This window comes from Xyrauchen texanus, chromosome 43, assembly GCF_025860055.1.
Source record: "Xyrauchen texanus isolate HMW12.3.18 chromosome 43, RBS_HiC_50CHRs, whole genome shotgun sequence".
Classification (NCBI taxonomy): Eukaryota; Metazoa; Chordata; class Actinopteri; order Cypriniformes; family Catostomidae; genus Xyrauchen; species Xyrauchen texanus.
The window spans coordinates 24,301,365-24,323,438 of record NC_068318.1 but is presented as its reverse complement, the minus strand read 5'-3'; the positions used below and the strand labels follow the sequence as shown (position 1 = coordinate 24,323,438).

The window sequence follows — 22,074 nt, the reverse complement described above, 5'->3', positions numbered from 1 at the left end:
GCCAACAAAGGACCTGATTAAATATGCACTTTAAATCTCTTGTAAATACTGAATGAAATTGTTTTTGTGTGGCTTTTAATCCTTTTATTTATTTTTTTTTTATCATTGGTCATTTTAGACACATGTAACTTGTTTCTCTGTAAATCCAACATGGCTGTACCTTGCAAGTGAAATTTGAGGTGACAATTGTTTCTATTTTGTCTGCTTCTCACTACTTCCAATGGGCCTCTTTACTTAAAACCATGTATTTAATATGTATATCATGTACGAATTATTAAATGAAATGAGTTACATTTTCTTTTTTTTTGGGGGGGGGGGACAACGTCCTAGATGGTTTACAAATACACAGCCATAAACTTGGTTTATGTGGACCTCTAGCTGTCAATGTAAGAAACTCTGTATGGCACAGTGTCAAATTGGGCTGCAAGGGACCATTCACACTAAACTAGTCCTCCGCTAAAACATGAGCGCGAGTCTCAACGTTTAAAGGAGCATTCCGGGGTCAATACAAGGCAGTTCACTCAACATTATTCGTGGCACAATATTGATAACGTTTCAAAAATATCATGGCACAGTTTGGCACTTCAGATTAAATCCATGGGGCCCGCTATGTAGACGTTAAAATAATGCTTTAAAAAGTATAGCCACAAGATGTTAAACATCGTAGTAACATTCATTTTTTAAAATCGCGTTCTAACCTAAAACCATTCTTCCAAGTGACCTGTAGTGCTTTTTGTAAGAGTCACATCTCTGCCTTTTAAATACTTAACCCCATTCACTTCCAATTTGTAAGTGTCTCGTGCTTTTATTAAAAAAAATTGCAGAAAAGGGAAGTTGAAATGGAGTTCTGTGCCACAAAATAAAAAATTATTCCACAAATGTTAGGAATATTCCTCAACAGTTCAAGTTCTTTCACTTGACACATTGACGTGTTTATATGCTCTCTTCATACTAATCGCACCGGGTTTAATTCATGTATTTAATCGAAGACACGCTTGTTTATGCGTCAATCTGCACGCAGTTCACTTCAATCATTTTGTGGACGTATTTTAAGTGCTTTTTGTTTACAGCGGCTTGGGGCGCAGCTGACAAGATGTGTGTGTGTGCTCTAAATGTGTCGGTCTGGGCTTTTTGTTGTGTTTCATAATCGGGTTGTTGAACCTGCTTTGGAACACCTAACTACATATTTTCGTCAAGTGTCACATCATGGGAAAAATGAGCTAATCATTAACCCGGAGGCCGTTTATAGGCTATGCCTTTTCAAAAGCACGGCACCCATTCATTTTAGACATTGAGTGTATTGGTTTCGTTTGAGGTGTTTTAAGAGTTTCTTTTTTTAGTAACTAAGTTTAAAGTGTGTTGTAGGTTTACAAAGAAATGGATTCAACAGGGCTATCTGAAATTAGCATAATTCGAGAACAGTATGAGAAAGCCCTGCAGTGTGCGAACAAAGGGCTTCAGTATGATGAAGCGGGGAATAAAGCTCAAGCTCTCGTCCTCTACAGACTGGGCAGGCGGCATCTTCTCAGGGGACTAAAGGTAAACACCCAAGGCGAGCGTTGCGTCGGCCGCAGCTGGGACATGGCTCAACAGATGCAGCTGAAAATGAACAAGACTCTGAGCAACATCACCACCCGTCTAGCGGTTCTGGAGTCCACACCGACCCCGGGTCAGCGGCTGTACCCGACCCTGCCTGTCCTACAGGACTTCCAGGCACCAACCAACCAGATTTCAACATCTTCAGGAGGGGCCCCTGCTCTTCCAGCTTCTCCTGCGATGGGTTTCACTGTACCAAGTGAGCTACCTCCAGCCTACACCCCTGAACCAACAAATGGGCATCAGTCACTATCTCATGGAGGGAATGGGTCATTTCAATACACTACAAATCAGATACCACAGCGCCAGGCTTTTGCCCCAGTCAATCTCAGAGAGGTTGGCATGGAGATTATGTTCTTGCCTAGTGGGGTGCAGATATTCTTTGTGTCTGCTGAGGGCCACATCAGTGCCCCCACTTATCCAGGTTACCTGCGAATTATCATATACTGCAACTCTGAGAACAGTGGCACCTATGCCCCTGCCTACCTACAGGTAAATACAGTGTTTCTTAAATATGGTGAGTTTATATTTATAGGTGTTTATGTGAACAAATAATTTTTTAACTGTTTTCAGTTCACATGAAAAGTTTGCTTAAGAGTTTGAAAGTTTAGTTGTATGATAATACCTTGTACACACCCTCTATTTGTGTTGTAAACAAACCATAGTCTCCACATTGACAAGAACTATATGTTTACTCCAAACAAGGGATGTCTTGTTTCCAGTAGTGCATAATTACAACAAAATCACTGAGATTGCTATCATGCTTATCCTGTTACACAATTACACGGAAATATTTTGGTCATCATGGAATAGAGAGAAAAATTAATTAAAGAGTATGTGTCGGTAAAGGAATATTTAGGGGATCACAATAAATTAAGCTCAGTCGACAGCATTTGTGGCATAATTTATTTTCTTTAAAAAATAAAGAAGCAAAAATCTGGGTATCAGTGTGGCACTTACAATGAAAGTCAATGGGGCCAATCTGGCAAATCAAGACATAAACAACATGTGTGTTTACATGATTATATTGTGATAAAATCACTTAGTAACCTTTTCTGTGTAAACTTATATGCAATTTTACAACTTCCTTGCAATGACGACCTAATGCCGAAAACACTGAAATCTTAAAACGACCGTAAAAATGAAATTTAAACAAATTTACTGCTCAAATAATGCATATGTTTAACAGAACAATTAAAGTGCCTCACTGTAACTTTGATTTTTGAAATTTTTTAAGAAAATGAGGGATGTCTAATTTTTTTTGTGGTAATCATCATTATGCTGCAAATGCTGTCGATTCCGCTTAACTTGAGTTGATCCTGGAATATTTAGTTTTATTTATCCCCAATTTGGAATGCCCAATTAACAATGCACTCTAAGTCCTCGTGGTGGCGTAGTGACTCGCCGCAATCTGGGTGGCGGAGGATGAATCTCAGTTGCCTCCGCGTCTGAGATCGTCATTTGCGTATCTTATCACGTGGCTTTTTGAGGGCGTTACTGCGGAGACATAGCTCGTGTGGAGACTTCACACTATTCTCCGCAGCATCCATGCACAACTCACCACGTGCCCCACTGAGAGCGAACCCCATTATAGCGATCAGGAGGAAGTTACCCCATGTGACTCTACCCTCCCTAGCAACCGGGCTAATTTGGTTGCTTAGGAGACCAGGCTGGAGTCACTCAGCACGCCCTGGATTGGAACTCGCGACTCCAGGTGTGATATTCAGCGTCTTTACTCACTGAGCTACACAGTACCCCCCAGCTGGAATATTTTTTTAACTAGGAGAAGATTTGGTATTTTGTTTTTAGTATGGCTCATTTAATATGTAGTATGTGCTAGGACTTTTAAACACAAAGCCGTTTAACTTCCAGTTGCTTATTTCAAGTCATCCAAATCTGACATTTGTAGGCAGATTGGCATAGTCTAGAAATATTTTCTTTTCAAACATCACAAATGCCTCTCCTCTTGAAGCACACTCTCGGTCTCTATTCACAGCCACAAAAGCCAGTCCAACCAGACTTGGTGATTTTTGAAAGGTGTCAGGTCTGTTTAGCTTGTGCAGTGCTAAAAACAGGCTCTGTTACAGATGACATCAGGGCTTTTTGTAAAGGGTTGGTCTGCAAGCTGTTTCAGCACATAGAAATCTCATTGAATGGCAGACCATCAGCTCTGTGTATTGGCAGATTTCCAATTTCAGGACTAGTTGTCCGCCGCTCTGGGGCTTGATCTAGGACATGTGCAGCATACACTCTCACATAACTGTTGTATGCGTCCAATAGTTTCCTTTTGTCCCACTTAAGCTACCTGGAATAAACTGTGACACTCAAAATGGTGACACAGTAGTCCAGAAATATGCATTATTCCTATCTCATTCCTCCACCAGGTGCCACATCATATGACTTACTAGGAAATAAAAGCAATGCTTATCCCATGGTCATGGAAAACCATAGCAGGAAATTACAATTTCTAGATTTTTCAGGCCTGGAAAAATCTTTAAAGGAATGTTTCAGGTTCAGTACTGTACAAGTAAAGCACAATTAACAACATTTGTGGTATAATATTGTTTTCTACAAAAAAGAATTATGACCTAATTTATTTAACCCTTAAATACATGTTTTGCCAAATTGTTTTTACAAAGCTCATGTCTTTAGCGACCCAGCACTTATATCATATCTATTACAAATGGATCTACAAAATACCCAGATAGTGTACAATTTTCAAAGCATTTAAGACAATTAGAAAATAAAAGAATAAAATCTATTCTGTTATAGAGTATTATAATTTTTTTAACAGATAGTTATTCCATCAGCGTGCTGTACCCCAGTGGCTTTCGCTGTTGCACACTGTCTCCGTGTTTATATCATAGGTTTTTTTTTTCTGAATGTGTTTAGATGCGCTCTACAATATGGAACAGCTTTTCTGTGGGGCCTGGGCCCAGGAAAAAAGGTCTAGTTGTCCCGCCTTATTATCAGCTCTGGACAAATCATACTGTTCATATGTTGTACTTAATAGAGTTTACTTCCACGTTGCTTCTTCGTCAAATAGCATTTTCAATTGTAAACAACAGTGTCACCTTGAGTAACAAATAACATGTTTAATATGTACTGAATGTTCACACGCATATGGGACACTAGGTGCGTCCCAAACCATACACTTCTACACTATTCTACGGCATTTTGTAGTGTAAGTAGTGCAAATAGTATGTTTAAACTGAAAATGCAACAATTACACAAATGATGCACTTTTTCAACCTTCAAAACATATTTTTGAATGTTGGACACTTTGAGCGCTCAGAGCTTGTGGCTTGCTGTACATAGCGGAAGGGGCGGAGTTACCTGGCTGCGTTGATGATATGACAAAACAGTTAAAAATAAAGAAGAATGTAGCAGCTAGTGAAACTTCTGTGAAGACAGTACCTTGCTTGTGTAAGTTTAATTCTTTACCATCACACAACGCTGTGTGAATGTGTATGTTGCATGAGATACATGTGTTGAACTGAGGTCTGCGAATGCGCTAAAGTTAGCAGCAACACATCAGGTGCGCTTGAAACGTCACTTCCGTCAGCTGTTAAATGGCGAATGCTTCCGTGTAGTAACAAATAGTTAAGTGTTCCATTTAGTACTATACTACTCTTTGAAAATACATACACTACACGGTTAAGTGCATAGTGTATAGTGTGTCATTTGGGACACAGCTACTGATAATTTACCAACATTAAGCAGAAAATCAACATGATATATTAGTAATTTGAATGAATATGGCACTCATATGTCTTGTAAACAAAGAAATAGATATCCTGTGAAAGTAAACTTAAATACATATAAAATAGTCATACAAATATGAATAATAGAATTGGAAATGTAAATGGCGACACTATCTTGGGTCAATAAAACCCTATACACTTTTGGTAATTAATCAATTAAACATTTTGGCAATTTATTTTTATTTTGAGATGGTCCATAATAGAAAGGTTGAGGAATTGTGTGGGGGCATAACTCTAAATTGGATGAGGTGAAATGAGATCACGTGTCAAGTCAAGTCAAAATTTCTATAGCACATTTAAAAGCAACAGAGTTGCACCAATGTGCTGTACAATAAAACGTTGATCATATAAAAAGAAAGCATTAAAGGAAAACATGCAACGTACAAAATAAAATACAATCAGAAAACTTGAACATAAACCCTTAAACTATTCTTAATCAACAACCAGAGAGACCTAATAAGATTTAAGAGCTGATTTAAAACTGGCTAGCGAAGGAGCAAACCTCACATTTACGGGCAGACTGTTCCAAAGTTTACCTTTTAGACCACCCTTAGTTTTACAGTGATAATGTGGGACAGTTAAGAGAAGCTGATTACTAGACCTAAGTGCTCTTTGGGTAGAGTAAGGAATCAGAAGGTCACTATTGTATTTTGGTGCGACACCAGATAAAGCCTTGTACACAAACGATTCTAAACTTAACAGGAAGCCAATGTAAAGTCGCTTAAATGGGAGAAATGTGATCCCTATTTTTAGTTCCTGTAAGAAGTCTCATTGCAGCATTTTAGACAATTTGCAGGCGAGAGATTGCAGTTTGAGGCAGGCCACGGTATAGGGAATTACAATAGTCCAGGTGTGATGTTATGAGAGTGTGGATTACAGGGGTAGAAACTGTTTTAATTTTGCAAGCGATCTCAGAGGAAAAAAACTGCCCTTTACCACTGTACTGATTTGTTTCTCAAAATTTTGTGACGAATCATATGTAACTCCACGATTTCTTACATGAGGTTGAACACTGGCAGAAAAAGAACCCAAATTAAAAACAGAAGAAGCTCAGGGTCACTAATGAACTGAGGTGTGCATTTAAATGTTAAACACAAAAGCATAAATTGCAGTTACAGTGAGGAACTTCCGTTGAAATTGAATGGGGCCAGTCCATAAATACTCATATATACACTGGTTTAAATGTATAGCCACAAGACATTCACATTATATGTTAAGATGACTTTAATGTGATAAAATCACTCACTAACCTTATTTGTGTAAAGTTATATCCAGTATTGCAATTTTGTAATCCTGGTTTTGGATATACCTTTACACAAATAAGGTTAGATTTTATCATACTAAAATCATGTCAACACATATAAAGTTTACATCTTGTAGCTATACTTTTGAAACAATAAATGGACTTTATGGACTGGCCCCATTTCCTGCTATTGTAAGTGCCTAACTGTAACTGCGAGTTAAGCTTTGAGTTTTTCTAGCTTTGCTCTACTCTAAAATATTCAATCAGCTAGACATTGCTCTTTGCAAGTGCTTGTGTAGAGTAAAACATGCCAGCAGGCCAGTGTGATATCATCAGTCTGTCGAGAGTTTTACTGGAGTCATTTTTACACTAAGATTGTACAAATGATTGGTAGTTGACATACAGATGGAAATCCACCCAGTAATCTAGCATAGTCATGTAAACTTATTGGTCAGAAGTTTGGGAACCTTGAGTTTTTATATTATTTTTGTTTTGTTTTGTGCTTTCAGGTTTGTGATTGGATCTACCCACTATACCCAGACTCCCCTGTCTGGCTCAGCAACAGAGGTGTGTTTACATTTCCTGATACAACAGCAGCAGTTCCAGGGTCCTACGTTGGATTGGTGTTGCCTTCAGAGCTGCCTGCAGCAGACAGAACTCTTTTCCAGGAACAGCTATCGGTGCTGGCACAGCTCAGAATTCAGGTAATCCATCTCACGGTGTTAGGAAATGGCAAAAATGATTTTAACAAAGAAAGCACACAAAAGCCATCTGAAATTTCATACTTAAAGGAATAGTTTACCCAAAAATGAAAATTCTCTCATAATTTATTCATCTTAATGCCATCCCGAATGTGTAGGACTTACTTTCTTAAGTAAGCAAAGATTTTTAGTAGAATGTTTCAGCTCTATAGGTCCATACAATGCAAGTGAATGGTGATCAGACTTTTTTAGCTCCAGAAATCACATAAAGTAAAAGTAATCCATAAGACTCCAGTGGTTTAATCCATGTCCTCTGAAGCTAAATTATGTGTGGGTGAGGAACATCTCAATATTCAAGTCCTTTTTTACTATAAATTCTCCTCCCTGCCCAGTAGGTGGCAAACTGCATGAAGAACGTGAATCCTGAAAAACAAAAGAAGATGGATTTGAAAGTGAAAGTGAAGATATATAGTAAAAAAAGGACTTTTCCACACCTATCATATCACTTTTTTGGAGCTTCAAAGTTGTGGCCACTATTCACTTGCATTGATTGGACCTACAGAGCTGAAATATTCTTCTAAATGTCTTTATGTTCTGCTGAAGAAAGAAAGTCATACACATCTGGGATGGCATGGGGGTGAGTAAATGATGCGAGAATTTCCATTTTGGTGTGAAATATCCCTCTGAGGCATTTCTTTCCATTTAAGGAAGATGAGGGACCTGGTGGGGCTTCAGGAACAGACATAAACCTGAGTGAGAAGGTTCCTACTGGTCCTCCTGCAGACTCATCTCAAACACCAGGAGGGGAAGAAAAGTCTGTTCCTGTGTGGAGTGAAAAAATGTCACAGAGCATTCTTGCAGGTCTGAATTTTAGGATCAGAGTAAATAGTTTCCTCATTAGATACCTAGTGATTTTGTTTCTTTTAATGTAGTAGAAATGATAAGAGGCAGATTTAAATGACTTCACAGATTATGCATAATGGCTTTCATAAAAGCTTTTCTGGATAAAATGTTTTCTTTAAATGATTGACAATTCCTCATTGGAAGTCCCTTGTTAGGAAATATTATTAATTGAATGCTGAGAAAATATTCCATATTTTGGGGACTTGAGAAGCAGCATACACTATGAATAAACCATGTACTGTATTGCGATTTGTCCACATTGGCTGCTACAGGGACATCTTGGCTGGGGCGGGGGCTTGTGTGGGGAGGTGAAGCTATGGGTAAAGCCATCCAGAGTGGAGCAATCAAGCTGCGAGAAAACATCACTCCAGAGGAGACCCCAGCAGAGGTCAGCCCAAACGTTACCAAGGGGCTAAATGTAGCCAAGCAAGCTACTGGGGGTGCTGTGAAAGCCAGCCAATTTCTAGGTAAATTGGATTTAAATGTGAATTTGAATGATTATTGATCATGAGTTGATCACTCCTGGTTATATATTTGTTTAATTTTATTCACCAGTGGATGGTGTCGCTGCTGTGGCTGAAAAAGTTGGGAAGGAACTTGCTCCACACGTGAAAAAACAAGGCAGTAAACTTATCCCAGAGTCCCTCAAGAAAAATAAAGATGGATGCTCCAGCATGGATGGAGCCAAATGTGTGGCTGGGAGCAGCATACAAGGTCATTTCAAGAGTTTCAATCAATGTTCGGCATATAGGCGCAGATTTTAGTTCTTGCAGCTGGATGCTGTGAACAATCGAGAGGATTCAGGAATCAATATTGACCAGACTTAAGGATAATAATAAATGTAGCAAAGTTTTAATGACTGGTAATGGAGGATTCAGACAGACATAACTGGAATAATTAAAAAAAGATATCTTAGATCAGATCAGATTAAAGTTAAGATTTAAGGCTTACTGCAAAAAAGCTTACCGTAGTTTTGAACAAACCAGAAGAAATGAGAGCAAAGATGCTGCAATCTGAAAAAAATGCACACATTTCGGCATCAATGGAAATGAACAGTGACCAATCAAACAGAAAGCATAGACATATTATTAGATTACCAAAAATTGACTAACTGTTCTGCTGGTATCAGAGCTTGGCAAACATTCACTGCACATCAATTGATGAAATCAATTTACTTTTATTAACATAATGTCACATGTTCCCATTTTTGCTACTCAGCCCTATTGTGGGCATTAGTATATCAAACTTCATATTCGTTGTCCTTGTATATCTTTACAAAAGGTGTTTTAGGTGATGTTCTGATGTGATTCTGCAAATTGTGTTTTAAACTGCAGGTTTATCAACACTCTGGTCAAGTTTGGAGACAGCAGCAAAGACTATTGGTAAAAGTGTAACTTCAGAGACTGTGTCTACTGTGAAGTACAAGTAGGTTTTATTTATTTAAACTATAATATATATATATATATTTTTTTTTTTACTATTCTGGGTTCCCTGTAATTCACTATTTTTCTTCTTTTTCCCCCCTCTCATTCTTTCCCCCCCTCTCATTCTTTTTCCCGCCCATCTAAGGACTGTTTTTTGCTATATCTAAACTACACTGCTTGGGGAAACCGTTTAATTCAATTTTTCCTCTTGCTTTTTCAGATTTAGAGGTCTAGGAAACCTCTTGGACTCCCCTAGCAACTTATAAATGGTGGTGGGTAAACACTGACTGATTTTTCTCTGACTAATCACTCTGCTAATTTCTAACCTACCCACAGTGCATTATTTCTTGAGTTATTGACCATTCAAAGGTTGCCAAAAAGATGCTTGTTCTTATTAATGGTATGTCAGTGTGAATAAAAACTGAGGTGTTTACAACATTGGATCTGCTTACTGTGTTCATTTTTTAAATGTTTCGCACCATTTCCAAGATCAATAATCTGCCATTAATTTCAACATACAATACACTTGTTTAGCAGCTATAGTTGGGAACTGTTAAAGCCCCATATAAACTCTTCATAACATGAATCTTGTCCTTTTCCTGATCTCTGTTAAAGGACTAGTTCCCAAAAAATTCTAAAACTCTCATCATAGGGGCCTGGGTAGCTCAGCGAGTAAAGACACTGACTGGAGTGCACGAGTTTGAATCCCAGGGCATGCTGAGTGATTCCAGCCAGGTCTCCTAAGCAACTATATTGGGAGGGTAGAGTCACATGGGGTAACCTCCTCGTGGTCGCTATAATGTGTTTTGATCTCGGTGGGGCACGTGGTGATTTGTGCGAGGATGCCGCGGTGGATAGCGTGAATCCTCCACACACGCTATGTGTCCGTGGTAAAGCCACGTGATAAGATGCGCAGGTTGACAGTCTCAGACCCGGAGGCAACTGAGATTTGTCCTCTGCCATGCCGATTGAGGCGAGTCACCACGCCACCATGAGGACTTAGAGTGCATTGGGAACTGTGCATTCCATCTCTCATCGTGTACTCACCCTCATACCATCCCTGATGTGTATAAAAAAAAAATTCTGAAAAAATCCATTTGACTTTAGTGGTTTAATCCATGTCTTCTGAAGCGATCTAATTGGTTTTGGTTGAGAATTCCTTTTTCACTGTAAATCTTGCCATGAGAGTCTTTAGGCATGATTATAAATTCAAGCTTGATTACACTTCCTAGAGCTTGACTCATGCTTGGAGTGCTAGATGGTGTTAAAAAGTGTAATCGAGCTTGAAAACTTGATCTCCAAGGAGACCTCTGATGTCAAGATGTATAGTGAAAAAAAGAGTTATATTTTGGTCTGTTCTCATCCCAAATCAATTGGATTTCTACAGAAGACATGGATTAAACCACTGGAGTCATATGGATTAATTTTTATGCTGTTTTGATGTGCTTTTTTATGTTTAAAATTTCTGGTCACCATTCACTTGCATTGTATGGACCTGCAAATCTGAAATATTGTTTTACAAATTTAAATGTGTTTTCTGCAGAGGAAATTTTTTTAATACACATTTGGGATGGCATGAGGGTGAGTAAATGATGAGAGAATTTTCATTTTGGGGTGAACTATCAATTTAAATCCATTTGTGAATTACTGTGACTCCTGTGAGATCTGTTACAGTAGCAGTAGTATAGTAACTATCTTGTTTGTGATCAGGTATGGAGACGAGGCAGGGCAAGCTGCAGACACTGCAGCTCAGTCAGCTGTCAATGTAGGTGTCACAGCATTTAATGTGGACAACCTGGGCATCAAGGGGATACTGAAGACCACAGGCAAACACACAGCTAAAGCAGTGGTGAATGAGAAGTCAGGAAAAGAACAAACTGAAGAGAAAGCAAAGCCACGTAAGAAAGGAGAGGATGAGAAAAGTTAGTCATGTGAGCAAATGTTCATATGCATAATGTGAATACAGGAAATTAAAATATAGAAAAGAAGTGTAATTGTCTAAAAAAAGCACACTATTTTGTCATGCTCTTGAAATAAATATTTAGTTAAAAATTGGTTGAAAGGATGAAAAGATGATAATTTTGTGTTAATGAGATATGTGTGATCTAATTTGAAATAATTATACTGTGCAATTTTAACAGACAAAAAGGCATGTGGGCACTTATATGTAAGATATGTTTATTTTCTTAAAGATACTGCTTTTTTAATCCATGTTACCATGTTAAGGTTATATTTATGAAGAAACTGTTGACAACTGCAGATTATTTGCTTTTTTGCTTTTTATTTACCTCAATTTATTTACCCTCAAAATCAAATTCAAAATAAATCTCTCTACTATTATTCTGAAATGTCACATTCTTAAAATAAAGTAGTGATCCTAAATGAACTAAGGCAGGAAATATTTTCTATGATTAAATGTCAGGAATTGTGAAAGAGTTTAAATGTATTTGGCTAAGGTGTATGCAAACTTATGACTTCTGACTTCAACTGTACACAATTCAATGTAATTTAAAGAATCCCATGGTATGACCATGGTACCAGGTCCAAAAACCAAACCATTTTATATAATATCATGGTATATGGTAATTTTTGTTTAATTGAATGTACTGCCATAAACGTAGGCCTAATAAAACTTGAATAGATTCCCTCTCTTTACTAAATAATATGAATCTACATTTCTTTCAAAATACCATATTCATTACAGGTTGTGTTGTTGTCATTATAGTAAAATGGTGATAAAGGTTATTGATACGTTTATAAGGCTTAGGGCCCCAGGATTGCTAGGACCCAGAGTGATTGCACACGTCAGCCTTTTTGTGATTGTTTGTTGCCATGGATACCGCACAACAATCAGCGCGCATCACTGGAAACCGATGGAAGGGAACCAGACAGAAGATGGGAGAAACTGATCTAAGAAATTATGAATTATCTCAACTGCAAGCAGAACTCGAGCAAGAGAGAGAGGGCAAGTAAGTCAGAGTTTCTTAAACAAGTTAAGGGCTTGAACGTGTAGTTCACTTTTTAGTAAGATTAAAAATGGTAGTCACACAGACTCATTTATATACATAAAATAACTAAATTAAATTAATCGTGTGGCTCTCCCCTAACATTCGAATACTTTAAAGGGAGATGTTACAGGACTCTGCCTCTGACCTGAGGAGCACGTTGGTTGATTTGGAGGAAAGACTTCACAGCGTAGATGGAGAAGGTTTGTGCATATCACCACATGATAACACAGATTTGGAAAACATCTGAAAATAATGCATTTGTATTGTCTTCACCGTATCTATTAATCTATTCCTCTGAATTTGCATGTTGCATAGAGAATGAATGGCGGACCAGATTTGAGACACAGCTGGAGCTGAACGGGCAGCTGGAGAAACAAATCAGTGTCGTTCGAGAAAGACTCGAGACCCTCCGTGGTGATCCGGCAGGTATAGCGTATGTAACACAGTGCCGCAGTTTTCCTGAGCAACCACTGGGTGGCGCCATGGTGATTCTAATTGCCTGTTTTGTGTTTCTGGTCTCGAGACACAATGTAAAATTTACCCAAACGCATGTTAAAATTAAGGGAGAGCTGAGTGACTCCAGTCAGGCCAATTGGTTCCTAAGCAACCAATTGGCCCAGTTGCTAGGGTGGGTAGAGTCACATTGGGTTAACCTCGTGGTTGCTATAATGTGGTTCTCACTCTCAGTGAAGCGCATGGTGAGTTGTGTGTGGATGCTGCTGAGAATAGCATGAATACTCCACATGCGCTAGGTCTTTATAGTAACATGCTCAGCAAACCATGTGATAAAATGCACAGATTGTCTGTCTCAGACAAGCAACTGAGATGCATCCTCTGCCACCCAGATTGAATCACTTCACCACCACAATGACCTAGAGCACATTGGGAATTGGCCATGCCAAATTGGGGAGAAAAGGGGAGAAAAAAAAAAATTATAAAAATAAAAAAATGATATCAACAAAACTAACCTTGGACTATCGCTTCATGACATCTACATACTTTCTAGAAAAAATGGTAATCTCAACTCTAAGTATCAGCAATTTAAAGCCATATGTTTTTGAAAATGTTTACAAATGTATTACTTTAAACATCACAGGCGAATCGTGGAACATTTCCACGTTCAGGAAAAAGGTGGATATATCGCATGCTGCCGCAGTTTCTTTCCTTTTCCTTTTTTCTTAAGTATATTGTTGTGTAGGATAATATAGTGTATGTGTAGTGAAATTTCTCACATGTTGCCTTAGTTTCTATCTGTTTTATTTTTTATGCTGCTATGTATAGTGTAGTATTATGTAGTATATTTTAGTATAGTATACTGTTGTATAGTATAGTATAGTTGGGGAGTTACGAAATACATGTAATGGGATTACGTATTTAAAACACCAAATATAAATAACTGTATTACACTACAGTTACATTCAAAATGTAGTTTGATTACTGAAGAGATTACTTTGCATTTTATTGACATTTGTTTCATTTAATATTTAGTCCTTTCAGATGGAAAAATGTATACATATAAATGATACGATCGAAAGTGCATTTGAACAGCGGTGAAACATTTTCTTATGATGTTTTACATTCATACGAGCAGACAGAGAAGTACGTTTGGAGCAGAAGAAATAGAAATAACATTTTTGTAAATTGTCAGCTTTACGCATGCTAAAATGCTATTTCTAGCCATTTTACATTGCACATGTTTTCCAGGCATGATCATATTTCCTTTTTCAAGAAAATTCACATTGGATCATAATTTTTTTCTAGTAAGACCTTTGATATTGATATTAAAAAAACGTATTCTTGATAATTTTTACATTTGGCAGACGCTTTTAACCAAAGCGACTTACAGTGCAATTATTACAGGGACAATCCCCCCGGAGCAACCTGGAGTTAAGTGCCTTGCTCAAGGACACAATGGTGGTGGCCGTGGGGTTAGAACCTGTGACCTTCTGATTAACAGCCCTGTGCTTTAGCCACTACGCCACCACCACACACTATAATGATAATAATTTTTGTATTGTTTTCCTGCAAAATATCTAAAAATCCTTAAAACAAGATCAATTTGATTCATCTTGTTTTAGAAACAACACTGCATAAGATATTTATGTTTTTCGGGAATTTATTTTTAACATGTGTATTTTGTCTTACTGTACTGGCAGTTTTTTTATAGTCAAAACAAGTGAAAAAATCTACCAGTGCTGAAGAAGTAATCCAAAGTATTTTGAGTATGTTACAGACCTTAATAATTAACAAAATGCATTATAAATTACATGATACAGCATGTATTCTGTAATCTGTAGTGGAATACATTTCAAAAGTAACCCTCCCAACCCTGAGTATAGTATAGTATAGTATAGTATAGTATAGTATAGAATAGAATAGAATAGAATAGAATAGAATAGAATAGAATAGAATGTGTAATTAAGTTTCTCACATGTTGTCTCAGTTTCTTCCTGTTTTCTTTTTTGGATGCCTCTTTGTATACTATATGGTGTAGTATAGTATAATATGGTATCGTTTAAAATAGTATTTTATTATCATATTGTAGCATATAGTATACTGTTGTATAGTTTAGTATAGTATATGTGTGGTGAAGTTTCTCAAATGCTGCCTCAGTTTATTCCTATTTTCTTTTTATGCTGCTGTGTATAGTGTAGTATATTTTAGTATAGTATACTGTAGTATAGTATAGTATAGTATAGTATAGTATAGTATAGTATAGTACAGTATATTTGTGGTGAAGTTTCTCACATGCTGCCTCAGTTTCTTTGCTTTTTCGGATGCCACTGAGTATAGTATAGATTATATAGTATAGTATAGTATAGTATATTATATGTGTAGTGAAGTTTCTCATACACTGCCTCAGTTTCTTTTCTTGGTTGCTTCTGTATAGTATAGTCAGTATCAGGTGTAATGCATTACTAAGTAATTAATTACTGAAATTAAATAACTTTTTCTTTGAAAAAGTAAAGTATGTGATTACTGTTAATTTTTAAGTAATTTATTACAGTTACTTCTTATGTAATTGCGTTAAATACTGTACGGACTAAATAACAATTCTATATAAAACAATAGTGAATTTAAAATAGAAAATTAACATCTAATTTTTAAATATATGTTTTATAATTTAACGTTGCCCCCTTAAATTCTTTGGCTAGCTCATAAAAAATCTATTTGATTTTTTATGATTTATTTGAAAGAATTAAAAGAACAGTTTCATGCCTATCCTTGTATTTTTCATCTGGTTGAGGTTGATGAGGGTTTTAGAAAGTTATTAGTAATAAGTAATGCAATTACTTTTCTGACAGTATAATTAGTACAGTACTAAATACACAGTAGAAGATGCCATTAGTAGTTAGTAATTAATTAATTTTTTGGAGTAACTTAACCAACACTGAGTAAAGTATAGTAGAGTATATATGTAGTGAAGTTTTTACATGCTGCCTCAGTTTCTTTCCTTTTTTGGATGTTTCTGTGTATAGTATAGTATAGTATAGTATAGTATAGTATAGTATAGTATAGTATAGTATAGTATAGTATAGTATAGTATAGCTTTCTTTTTTGGATGCTTCTGTATATAAGATAGGATATGTTAGAATAGGATTGGATATGTGTGATGACATTTTTCACATGCTGCCTTAGTTTCTTTCTTTTTTCTTTATTGGATACCTCTGAGTATAGTATAGTATAGTATAGTGTAGTATAGTGTAGTATAGTGTAGATATGTAGAAACTTATTACACAGTTATGATACCTAATGTTGCTACACTTTATATCAATTTACATCCAGTGTATTTATGAATCATGTGTCAATCATGTGCCTATCAAGTATCAAATTAGCAATTATCCCATGCAATTTATGCTTACATTCAAAACTATTGTTTTACAAAGAAAGACTTAAAAAAAAAAAAACATTAAAATTGTTTGGCAAGTCTGCACTACTTTTACTACTACAACAACAACAACAACAACTACTACTACTACTACTACTACTACTAATAATAATAATAATACAAATAAAACAGATGAATCTGCTGGTAAAATAACACAGGATAATAAAAACATTTTAAGCTGTAGGTGGCCTCAATGTTGCCTTGACTCTTGAAGAAAGTATCTTCACCTCAGCAGGGACCTCTTCCTCTATGGATTCTTCCCCTTTTGCATTACAGTCAAGACCATACTCAGTGTTGTCTCCAGTTTCACATTCTTTTTTCATGGATTCTCTGGCTCAGTGAATGCCAGCTCAGCTTTCTTTCTTCATCACTGCAGACATAATCAAATGAATGATCAAGGGACTCCTGAACAGTTAACTAGTTGCTAATTGTGCTGATACAGAATTAAATGAGAACTGCCTGAGTAGCAGTGAGCCATGCTGTTGTATTGTTTTGGGTATACATGTTATCCTAATATAAAATTCTAACCCAAATGCTTTTGAAAATTCTAACCCTTTGCTTTGTCAGAAAGTAGTGGAAAGGGTAAATTTTAACACAGTGGAGTCAGATGGGGACAGACTGTAGACTGTACAGACTGTCTTTGTGTATGTGTGCAGGTGTGAGTTAGAGCCCCCCAGCCAATGGGGGTTGCAGCAGGAAGGGCATCCGGCAAAAACCTGTGCCAAGTCAAATATGCAAATCACGGATGGTGTGCTGTGGCAACCCCTAATGGAAGCAGCCTAAAGAACAAGTGTTTAGATGGCATTTTTAGAAAACATAGCCAAGCCTTACCCCACACAACTTATTTTGATGTGAAATGTTCCATACCACAGAGAGAATCTTAGATAGCTTAAATAGAAAAGAGTCAATTAGGAAATTATACCCCTCTTTAAGATGACTATAGGGTTTGCCCTACTTAAAAGGGAAAGGACTGTACAGCACCATCTAATGTTTATCTCACTGTTTAGATCGACTGGCATCCATTCGCTCATTTGATGAAATGCCAGTGGTAAGTACATTACAGCTGCAAAGCATGCTACCAAATTCCAAAAAGATTCTCCAAAGCCCAAAACTTGCACATCATGAAGCAGTCTAATCAACATGTAATATGTAGTGTTAAACTGAGAATCTTGATACAAACCAATATACACTCTATCTAGCACCCTCATGCCCTCTGTTTGCGTACTGTGACAGATACATGTTACTGTTGGTGCACACTTGTTTCTGAATACTGACTGGCAAAGCTGAATACAGGCCTCTGCCAAAGAAGAGATTAAAATCAATCTGTTGAGACGGCCTGAAAAATGCTTTAATCAGTTAGCAGTAATTTATGAAAGAGGGAAGGGGCACGCAAGAGACCAAGTGAGCCATAATTAGAATAGTTAATGAGAGGAAATATCTGGGGTTACTGAACTGAAGGACACATTGCTGATAGTAGTACTTTTTAATTTTAATGTCCATTCTGTGGTCTTGGCAACTATCTATGATTATCTATCATTTGTAGAGGCTAGAACTGTACAGATGCTTATGGGCTGAGCCTGTTGTGCCTATAAATCAGCGAGAACGGTGACATCCTGATTACTATGTTCTTCGGGTGCCAAACTTATAAGAATTGGACAGAAATTTGTTTTTCTGATTGCTAGTGCAATAACCAATTTGAATTTGAATGACGAAATTCAATGCAGCTATACAACAGAGGAATGTCATTAGTCAAAATAATTACATTAATATAATAAATAATGTAGGTTGTACTGAAATGTGTGTTGGCTGTGCCTGTACACAACCATCCTATTATGATAAAAATCCATCCAGTGTTTTTGTTTTAATCTCCTTATATATTTTCCCCTGCCTCAAATCGAGCCGTTCGACCGTGTGACGTCACACTCCATTTTCAAAACTTTGTAGTAAGTTATATAAACTAATATATAGTCATGCATGAACATGGAGAGGGATGCGGTTATATATATATATATATACACACAAACTGAAATATAACCAGGAAGACAAGGTACAAGGATAAATACAACAATGAGACAAATGTACATGCTAATATAGATGAGACTAGACAATGAGTGAGGAAACACAAGGGAATATATACAAACATGGGAAATGACAACATAATGAACAGTTGAATGTGATGATGATGGTGCCTGCTGTGAATTGTAGGGTTGGGACAAACTACAACATAAAAGTCCATGAAAGTGTCAAACTAAGAGTCCGTGAACATGAAGGGATGTGACATATATAAACACTGGCCACCAAAATATTGGAATAATGCATAGATTTAGCTGTTTTGGAAAGAAATTGGTACTTTTATTCACCAAAGTGGCATTCAACTGATCACATAATATAGTCAGGACATTACTGATGTAAAGAACAGCACCAACACTATTGGTAAAAATTACATTTTGATCAAATCTAGACAGGCCCCATTTCCAGCAGACATCATGACACCTTATCCTTGAGTAATCGTGCTAAATTGCTAATTTGGTACTAGAAAATCACTTGCCATTATATCAAACACAGTTGAAAGCTATTTGGCTCATTAAATGAAGCTTAACATTGTCTTTGTGTTTGTTTTTGAGTTGCCACAGTGTGCAATAGACTGGCACGTGTTAAGGTCAATATTAGGTCAAAAATGGCAAAAAAGAAACAGCTTTCTCTAGAAACTCATCAGTCAATCATTGTTTTGAGGAATGAAGGCTACACGATGCTTGAAATTGCCAAAAAAAATAAGAAGATTTCATACAAAGGTGTACACTTCAGTCTTCAAAGTCAAAGGACAACTGGCTCTAACAAGGACAGAAAGAGATGTGGAAGGCTCAGATACAACTAAACAAGAGGATAAGTACATCAGAGTCTCTAGTTTGCAAAATAGATGCCTCACATGACCTCAGCTGACAGCTTTATTGAATTCTACCTGCTCATCACTAGTTTCATGTACAACAGTAAAGAGAAGACTCAGTGGTGCAGGCTTTATGGGAAGAATAATAAAAAAAGCACTTTTGAAACAGAAAAAGAAAAGGTTAGAGTGGGCAAAGAAACAGAGACATTGGACAGCAGATAATCGGAAAAGAGTGTTATGGATCTTAACCCCATTGAAATTTTGTGGGATCAGCTAGACTGTAAGGTGCATGAGAAGTGCCCGACAAGACAGCCACATCTATGTCAAGTGTTACAGGAAGTGTGGGGTCTAATGTCACCTGAGTATTTGGACAAACTGACAGCTAGAAGGTCAAGGATCTGCAAAGCTGTTATTGCTGCATGGGGAGGATTTTTTGATGAGACCTCTGAAGTAGTTTAAGAAGTAAATTTTTTTCAAATTGTAATAGTCATTTTTCACGTTATTAATGTCCTGACTATAAATTGTGATCAGTTGAATGCCACTTTGGTGAATAAAAATACCAATTTCTTTTTATAAGAGGAAAATCTGTGCATTATTCTAAACTTTTGGCTGCCAGTGTGTGTGTGTGTGTGTGTGTGTGTGTGTGTGTATGTATATATATATATATATATATATATATATATATATATATATATATATATATATATATATATATACTGTGTGTTTATGTGTTGAAAATGTCATTTTTTTATTTCTGGAGTGTATGATAACATAACATGAAGTTTATGGGTAATGCATACTTTTAAATGAAATGTTTTATAATCTTAAAGCAGATTTTTCATTTCATTTTTATTTTTAATATTACTTCTTTAAATTCACATTACAGTTCTGCAACCTTTTTGCTACCTCTATTCAGTTAAGAATGGCACTGTACACAACTTTATTGAGTCATTTATTTTAAGTCCATTTGTTCATATATTTGTTATTATTCAGAGTGCTCTCAGACAGAGGCTTAAGCTGCTGACCACGGAGAAGAGCAGCCTACAGTCTCAGTTGCTGGACTTCCAAATGAGAATTTCCCAAGAAGGAAAGGTCAGGCCCAACCCTCATCTTCTGCTCCTCTCTTACCCTCAGATTTTGTCCTGTTGTTCCTCTTATTCAGAAAATAGCTCTTTAATTGAGTTATCATATCACCTTGTTGCACAAAATATCCAGTTATTAATTGAAATGTAATAGGCATTAATATGAAGGAGTGAATGAGTTGGCTTTGGGCTGCTGGATTTCCCAAGAGGTTTGATGGCAGTTATCTCAAGATTGTGCTGACATGAGAGACCTAATTGCAAAAAAAGGGAGGATTGCATACTGTATGCCATACTTATTTAGTCATGCAAGAAAAAGAAAGATAACATTTATAATATCAGTGTCTTTCATGTGTCTTTTTATTTCATCAGGCTTATCAGAAGGCCTATGAAGAGAGGCGGGCCTATCTTGAAGAGATTGCTAAGGTAAAACATTTAAAGTGAAATTTTGCCCATTGTCATATAGATTTCAACCACAGGTTTTTCTTTTGTTTACATTTATTAGTGTGGCAGATGCTTTTATCCAAAGCGACTTGCTTGCATTTAAGGTACATTTTATCAGTATGTGTATTCCCTTGGAATCAAACCCATAACCGTGACATTGTTATGATCTACCAGTTGGGCTACAAGAACTCTATATTTATGTCATCAATAATTACTTTCTTGCTACATGCAGATTTTGTCCAAATTTCTAAACAATAATTGCGTGTCCCTAGCTGTCCTCAACTCTGGATGTGAACAGAAAACAGCAGATGTTTCAAGCCCGGAGGACAACACAGGGTCCAGACAAAAGGTAGATTTTAAAATGCACTGCACTTAAAAATGTTTTAATATTATTATAGTTCTTATATTTTTGTAAACATCTTTTAAGTAAACCAGGCACATACAGGCATGAGGTGTTCCAAACTATTATATTTTAAAGTAATGCATTTTCTAACATTAATGCTGTCATCTCATCATGAATAACTTCTCATTGCACTCGCATACTTACAGTCCTGAGTAACAGGACCAATCCATCCAATTTCAATACGCTAAGAATGAGCAATAACTTATTTTTACATTCCTGGCACAAGACATTGTGAAAATGATGGGGGTTTTGTTTTTTAATTTAATTTCCTGCAGAAGCCAGGAGAGTATGAAGCAAGGTTCAGATGTGAAGAAGGGATCTCTTAAAAAAGCATCAGCTATGAGCCGACTCCCTCGATTAAAACGTTAATGCAGTGGAACACATACTATGTACCATTTTAGTACATATTGTTTTTACATTTTTATTCTTTATGAAAGTTATAATTAAACCTTATTTTTCTTAATAGCATCTAGGTGCCAACTTTAACAGTCATATAACACTGTTTTGAAAAACAAACTTAAATAATTTTGAAATAATTTCTTGACTTGTTTCAATGTAATTTGAAAGTTAATTTAATTATTGCAATTCATTTCAAAGTTGAATGTTATAGGAGACCTATTATGCCCCTTTTTACTAGATGTAATATAAGTCTCAGGTGTCCAGAATAATCCAGAATGTGTCTGTGATGTTTCAGCTCAAAATACCCCACAGATCATTTATTATACCATGTTATAAA

At 36.5% G+C, this 22,074-nt stretch overlaps 2 protein-coding genes across 4 annotated transcripts; both read left to right on the top strand.

Annotated features, from left to right (window-relative positions):
- The first annotated feature begins 1,309 nt into the window (after positions 1-1,309).
- Positions 1,310-12,166, top strand: sparta (spartin a). 3 transcript variants are annotated; one of them, XM_052116499.1, is made up of 7 exons: positions 1,310-2,088; positions 7,113-7,307; positions 8,012-8,165; positions 8,480-8,674; positions 8,763-8,921; positions 9,542-9,632; positions 11,342-12,166. In XM_052116499.1, exons 1-7 carry the CDS (start codon positions 1,378-1,380, stop codon positions 11,556-11,558), a joined length of 1,722 nt encoding a protein of 573 aa, XP_051972459.1. In that variant the 5' UTR covers positions 1,310-1,377; the 3' UTR covers positions 11,559-12,166. The 3 variants fall into 3 exon arrangements, with proteins under 3 accessions (XP_051972459.1, XP_051972460.1, XP_051972461.1); XM_052116500.1 differs by lacking the exon at positions 11,342-12,166 and adding an exon at positions 9,852-10,051; XM_052116501.1 differs by lacking the exon at positions 11,342-12,166 and adding an exon at positions 9,777-9,884.
- A 334-nt stretch (positions 12,167-12,500) lies between these two features.
- Positions 12,501-21,707, top strand: ccdc169 (coiled-coil domain containing 169). The gene is made up of 8 exons (XM_052115977.1): positions 12,501-12,600; positions 12,757-12,839; positions 12,955-13,065; positions 17,536-17,576; positions 20,406-20,504; positions 20,864-20,917; positions 21,208-21,284; positions 21,614-21,707. The coding sequence occupies exons 1-8, from the start codon at positions 12,527-12,529 to the stop codon at positions 21,705-21,707; spliced, it is 633 nt and encodes a 210-aa protein (XP_051971937.1). The 5' UTR covers positions 12,501-12,526.
- Positions 21,708-22,074: the final 367 nt, after the last annotated feature.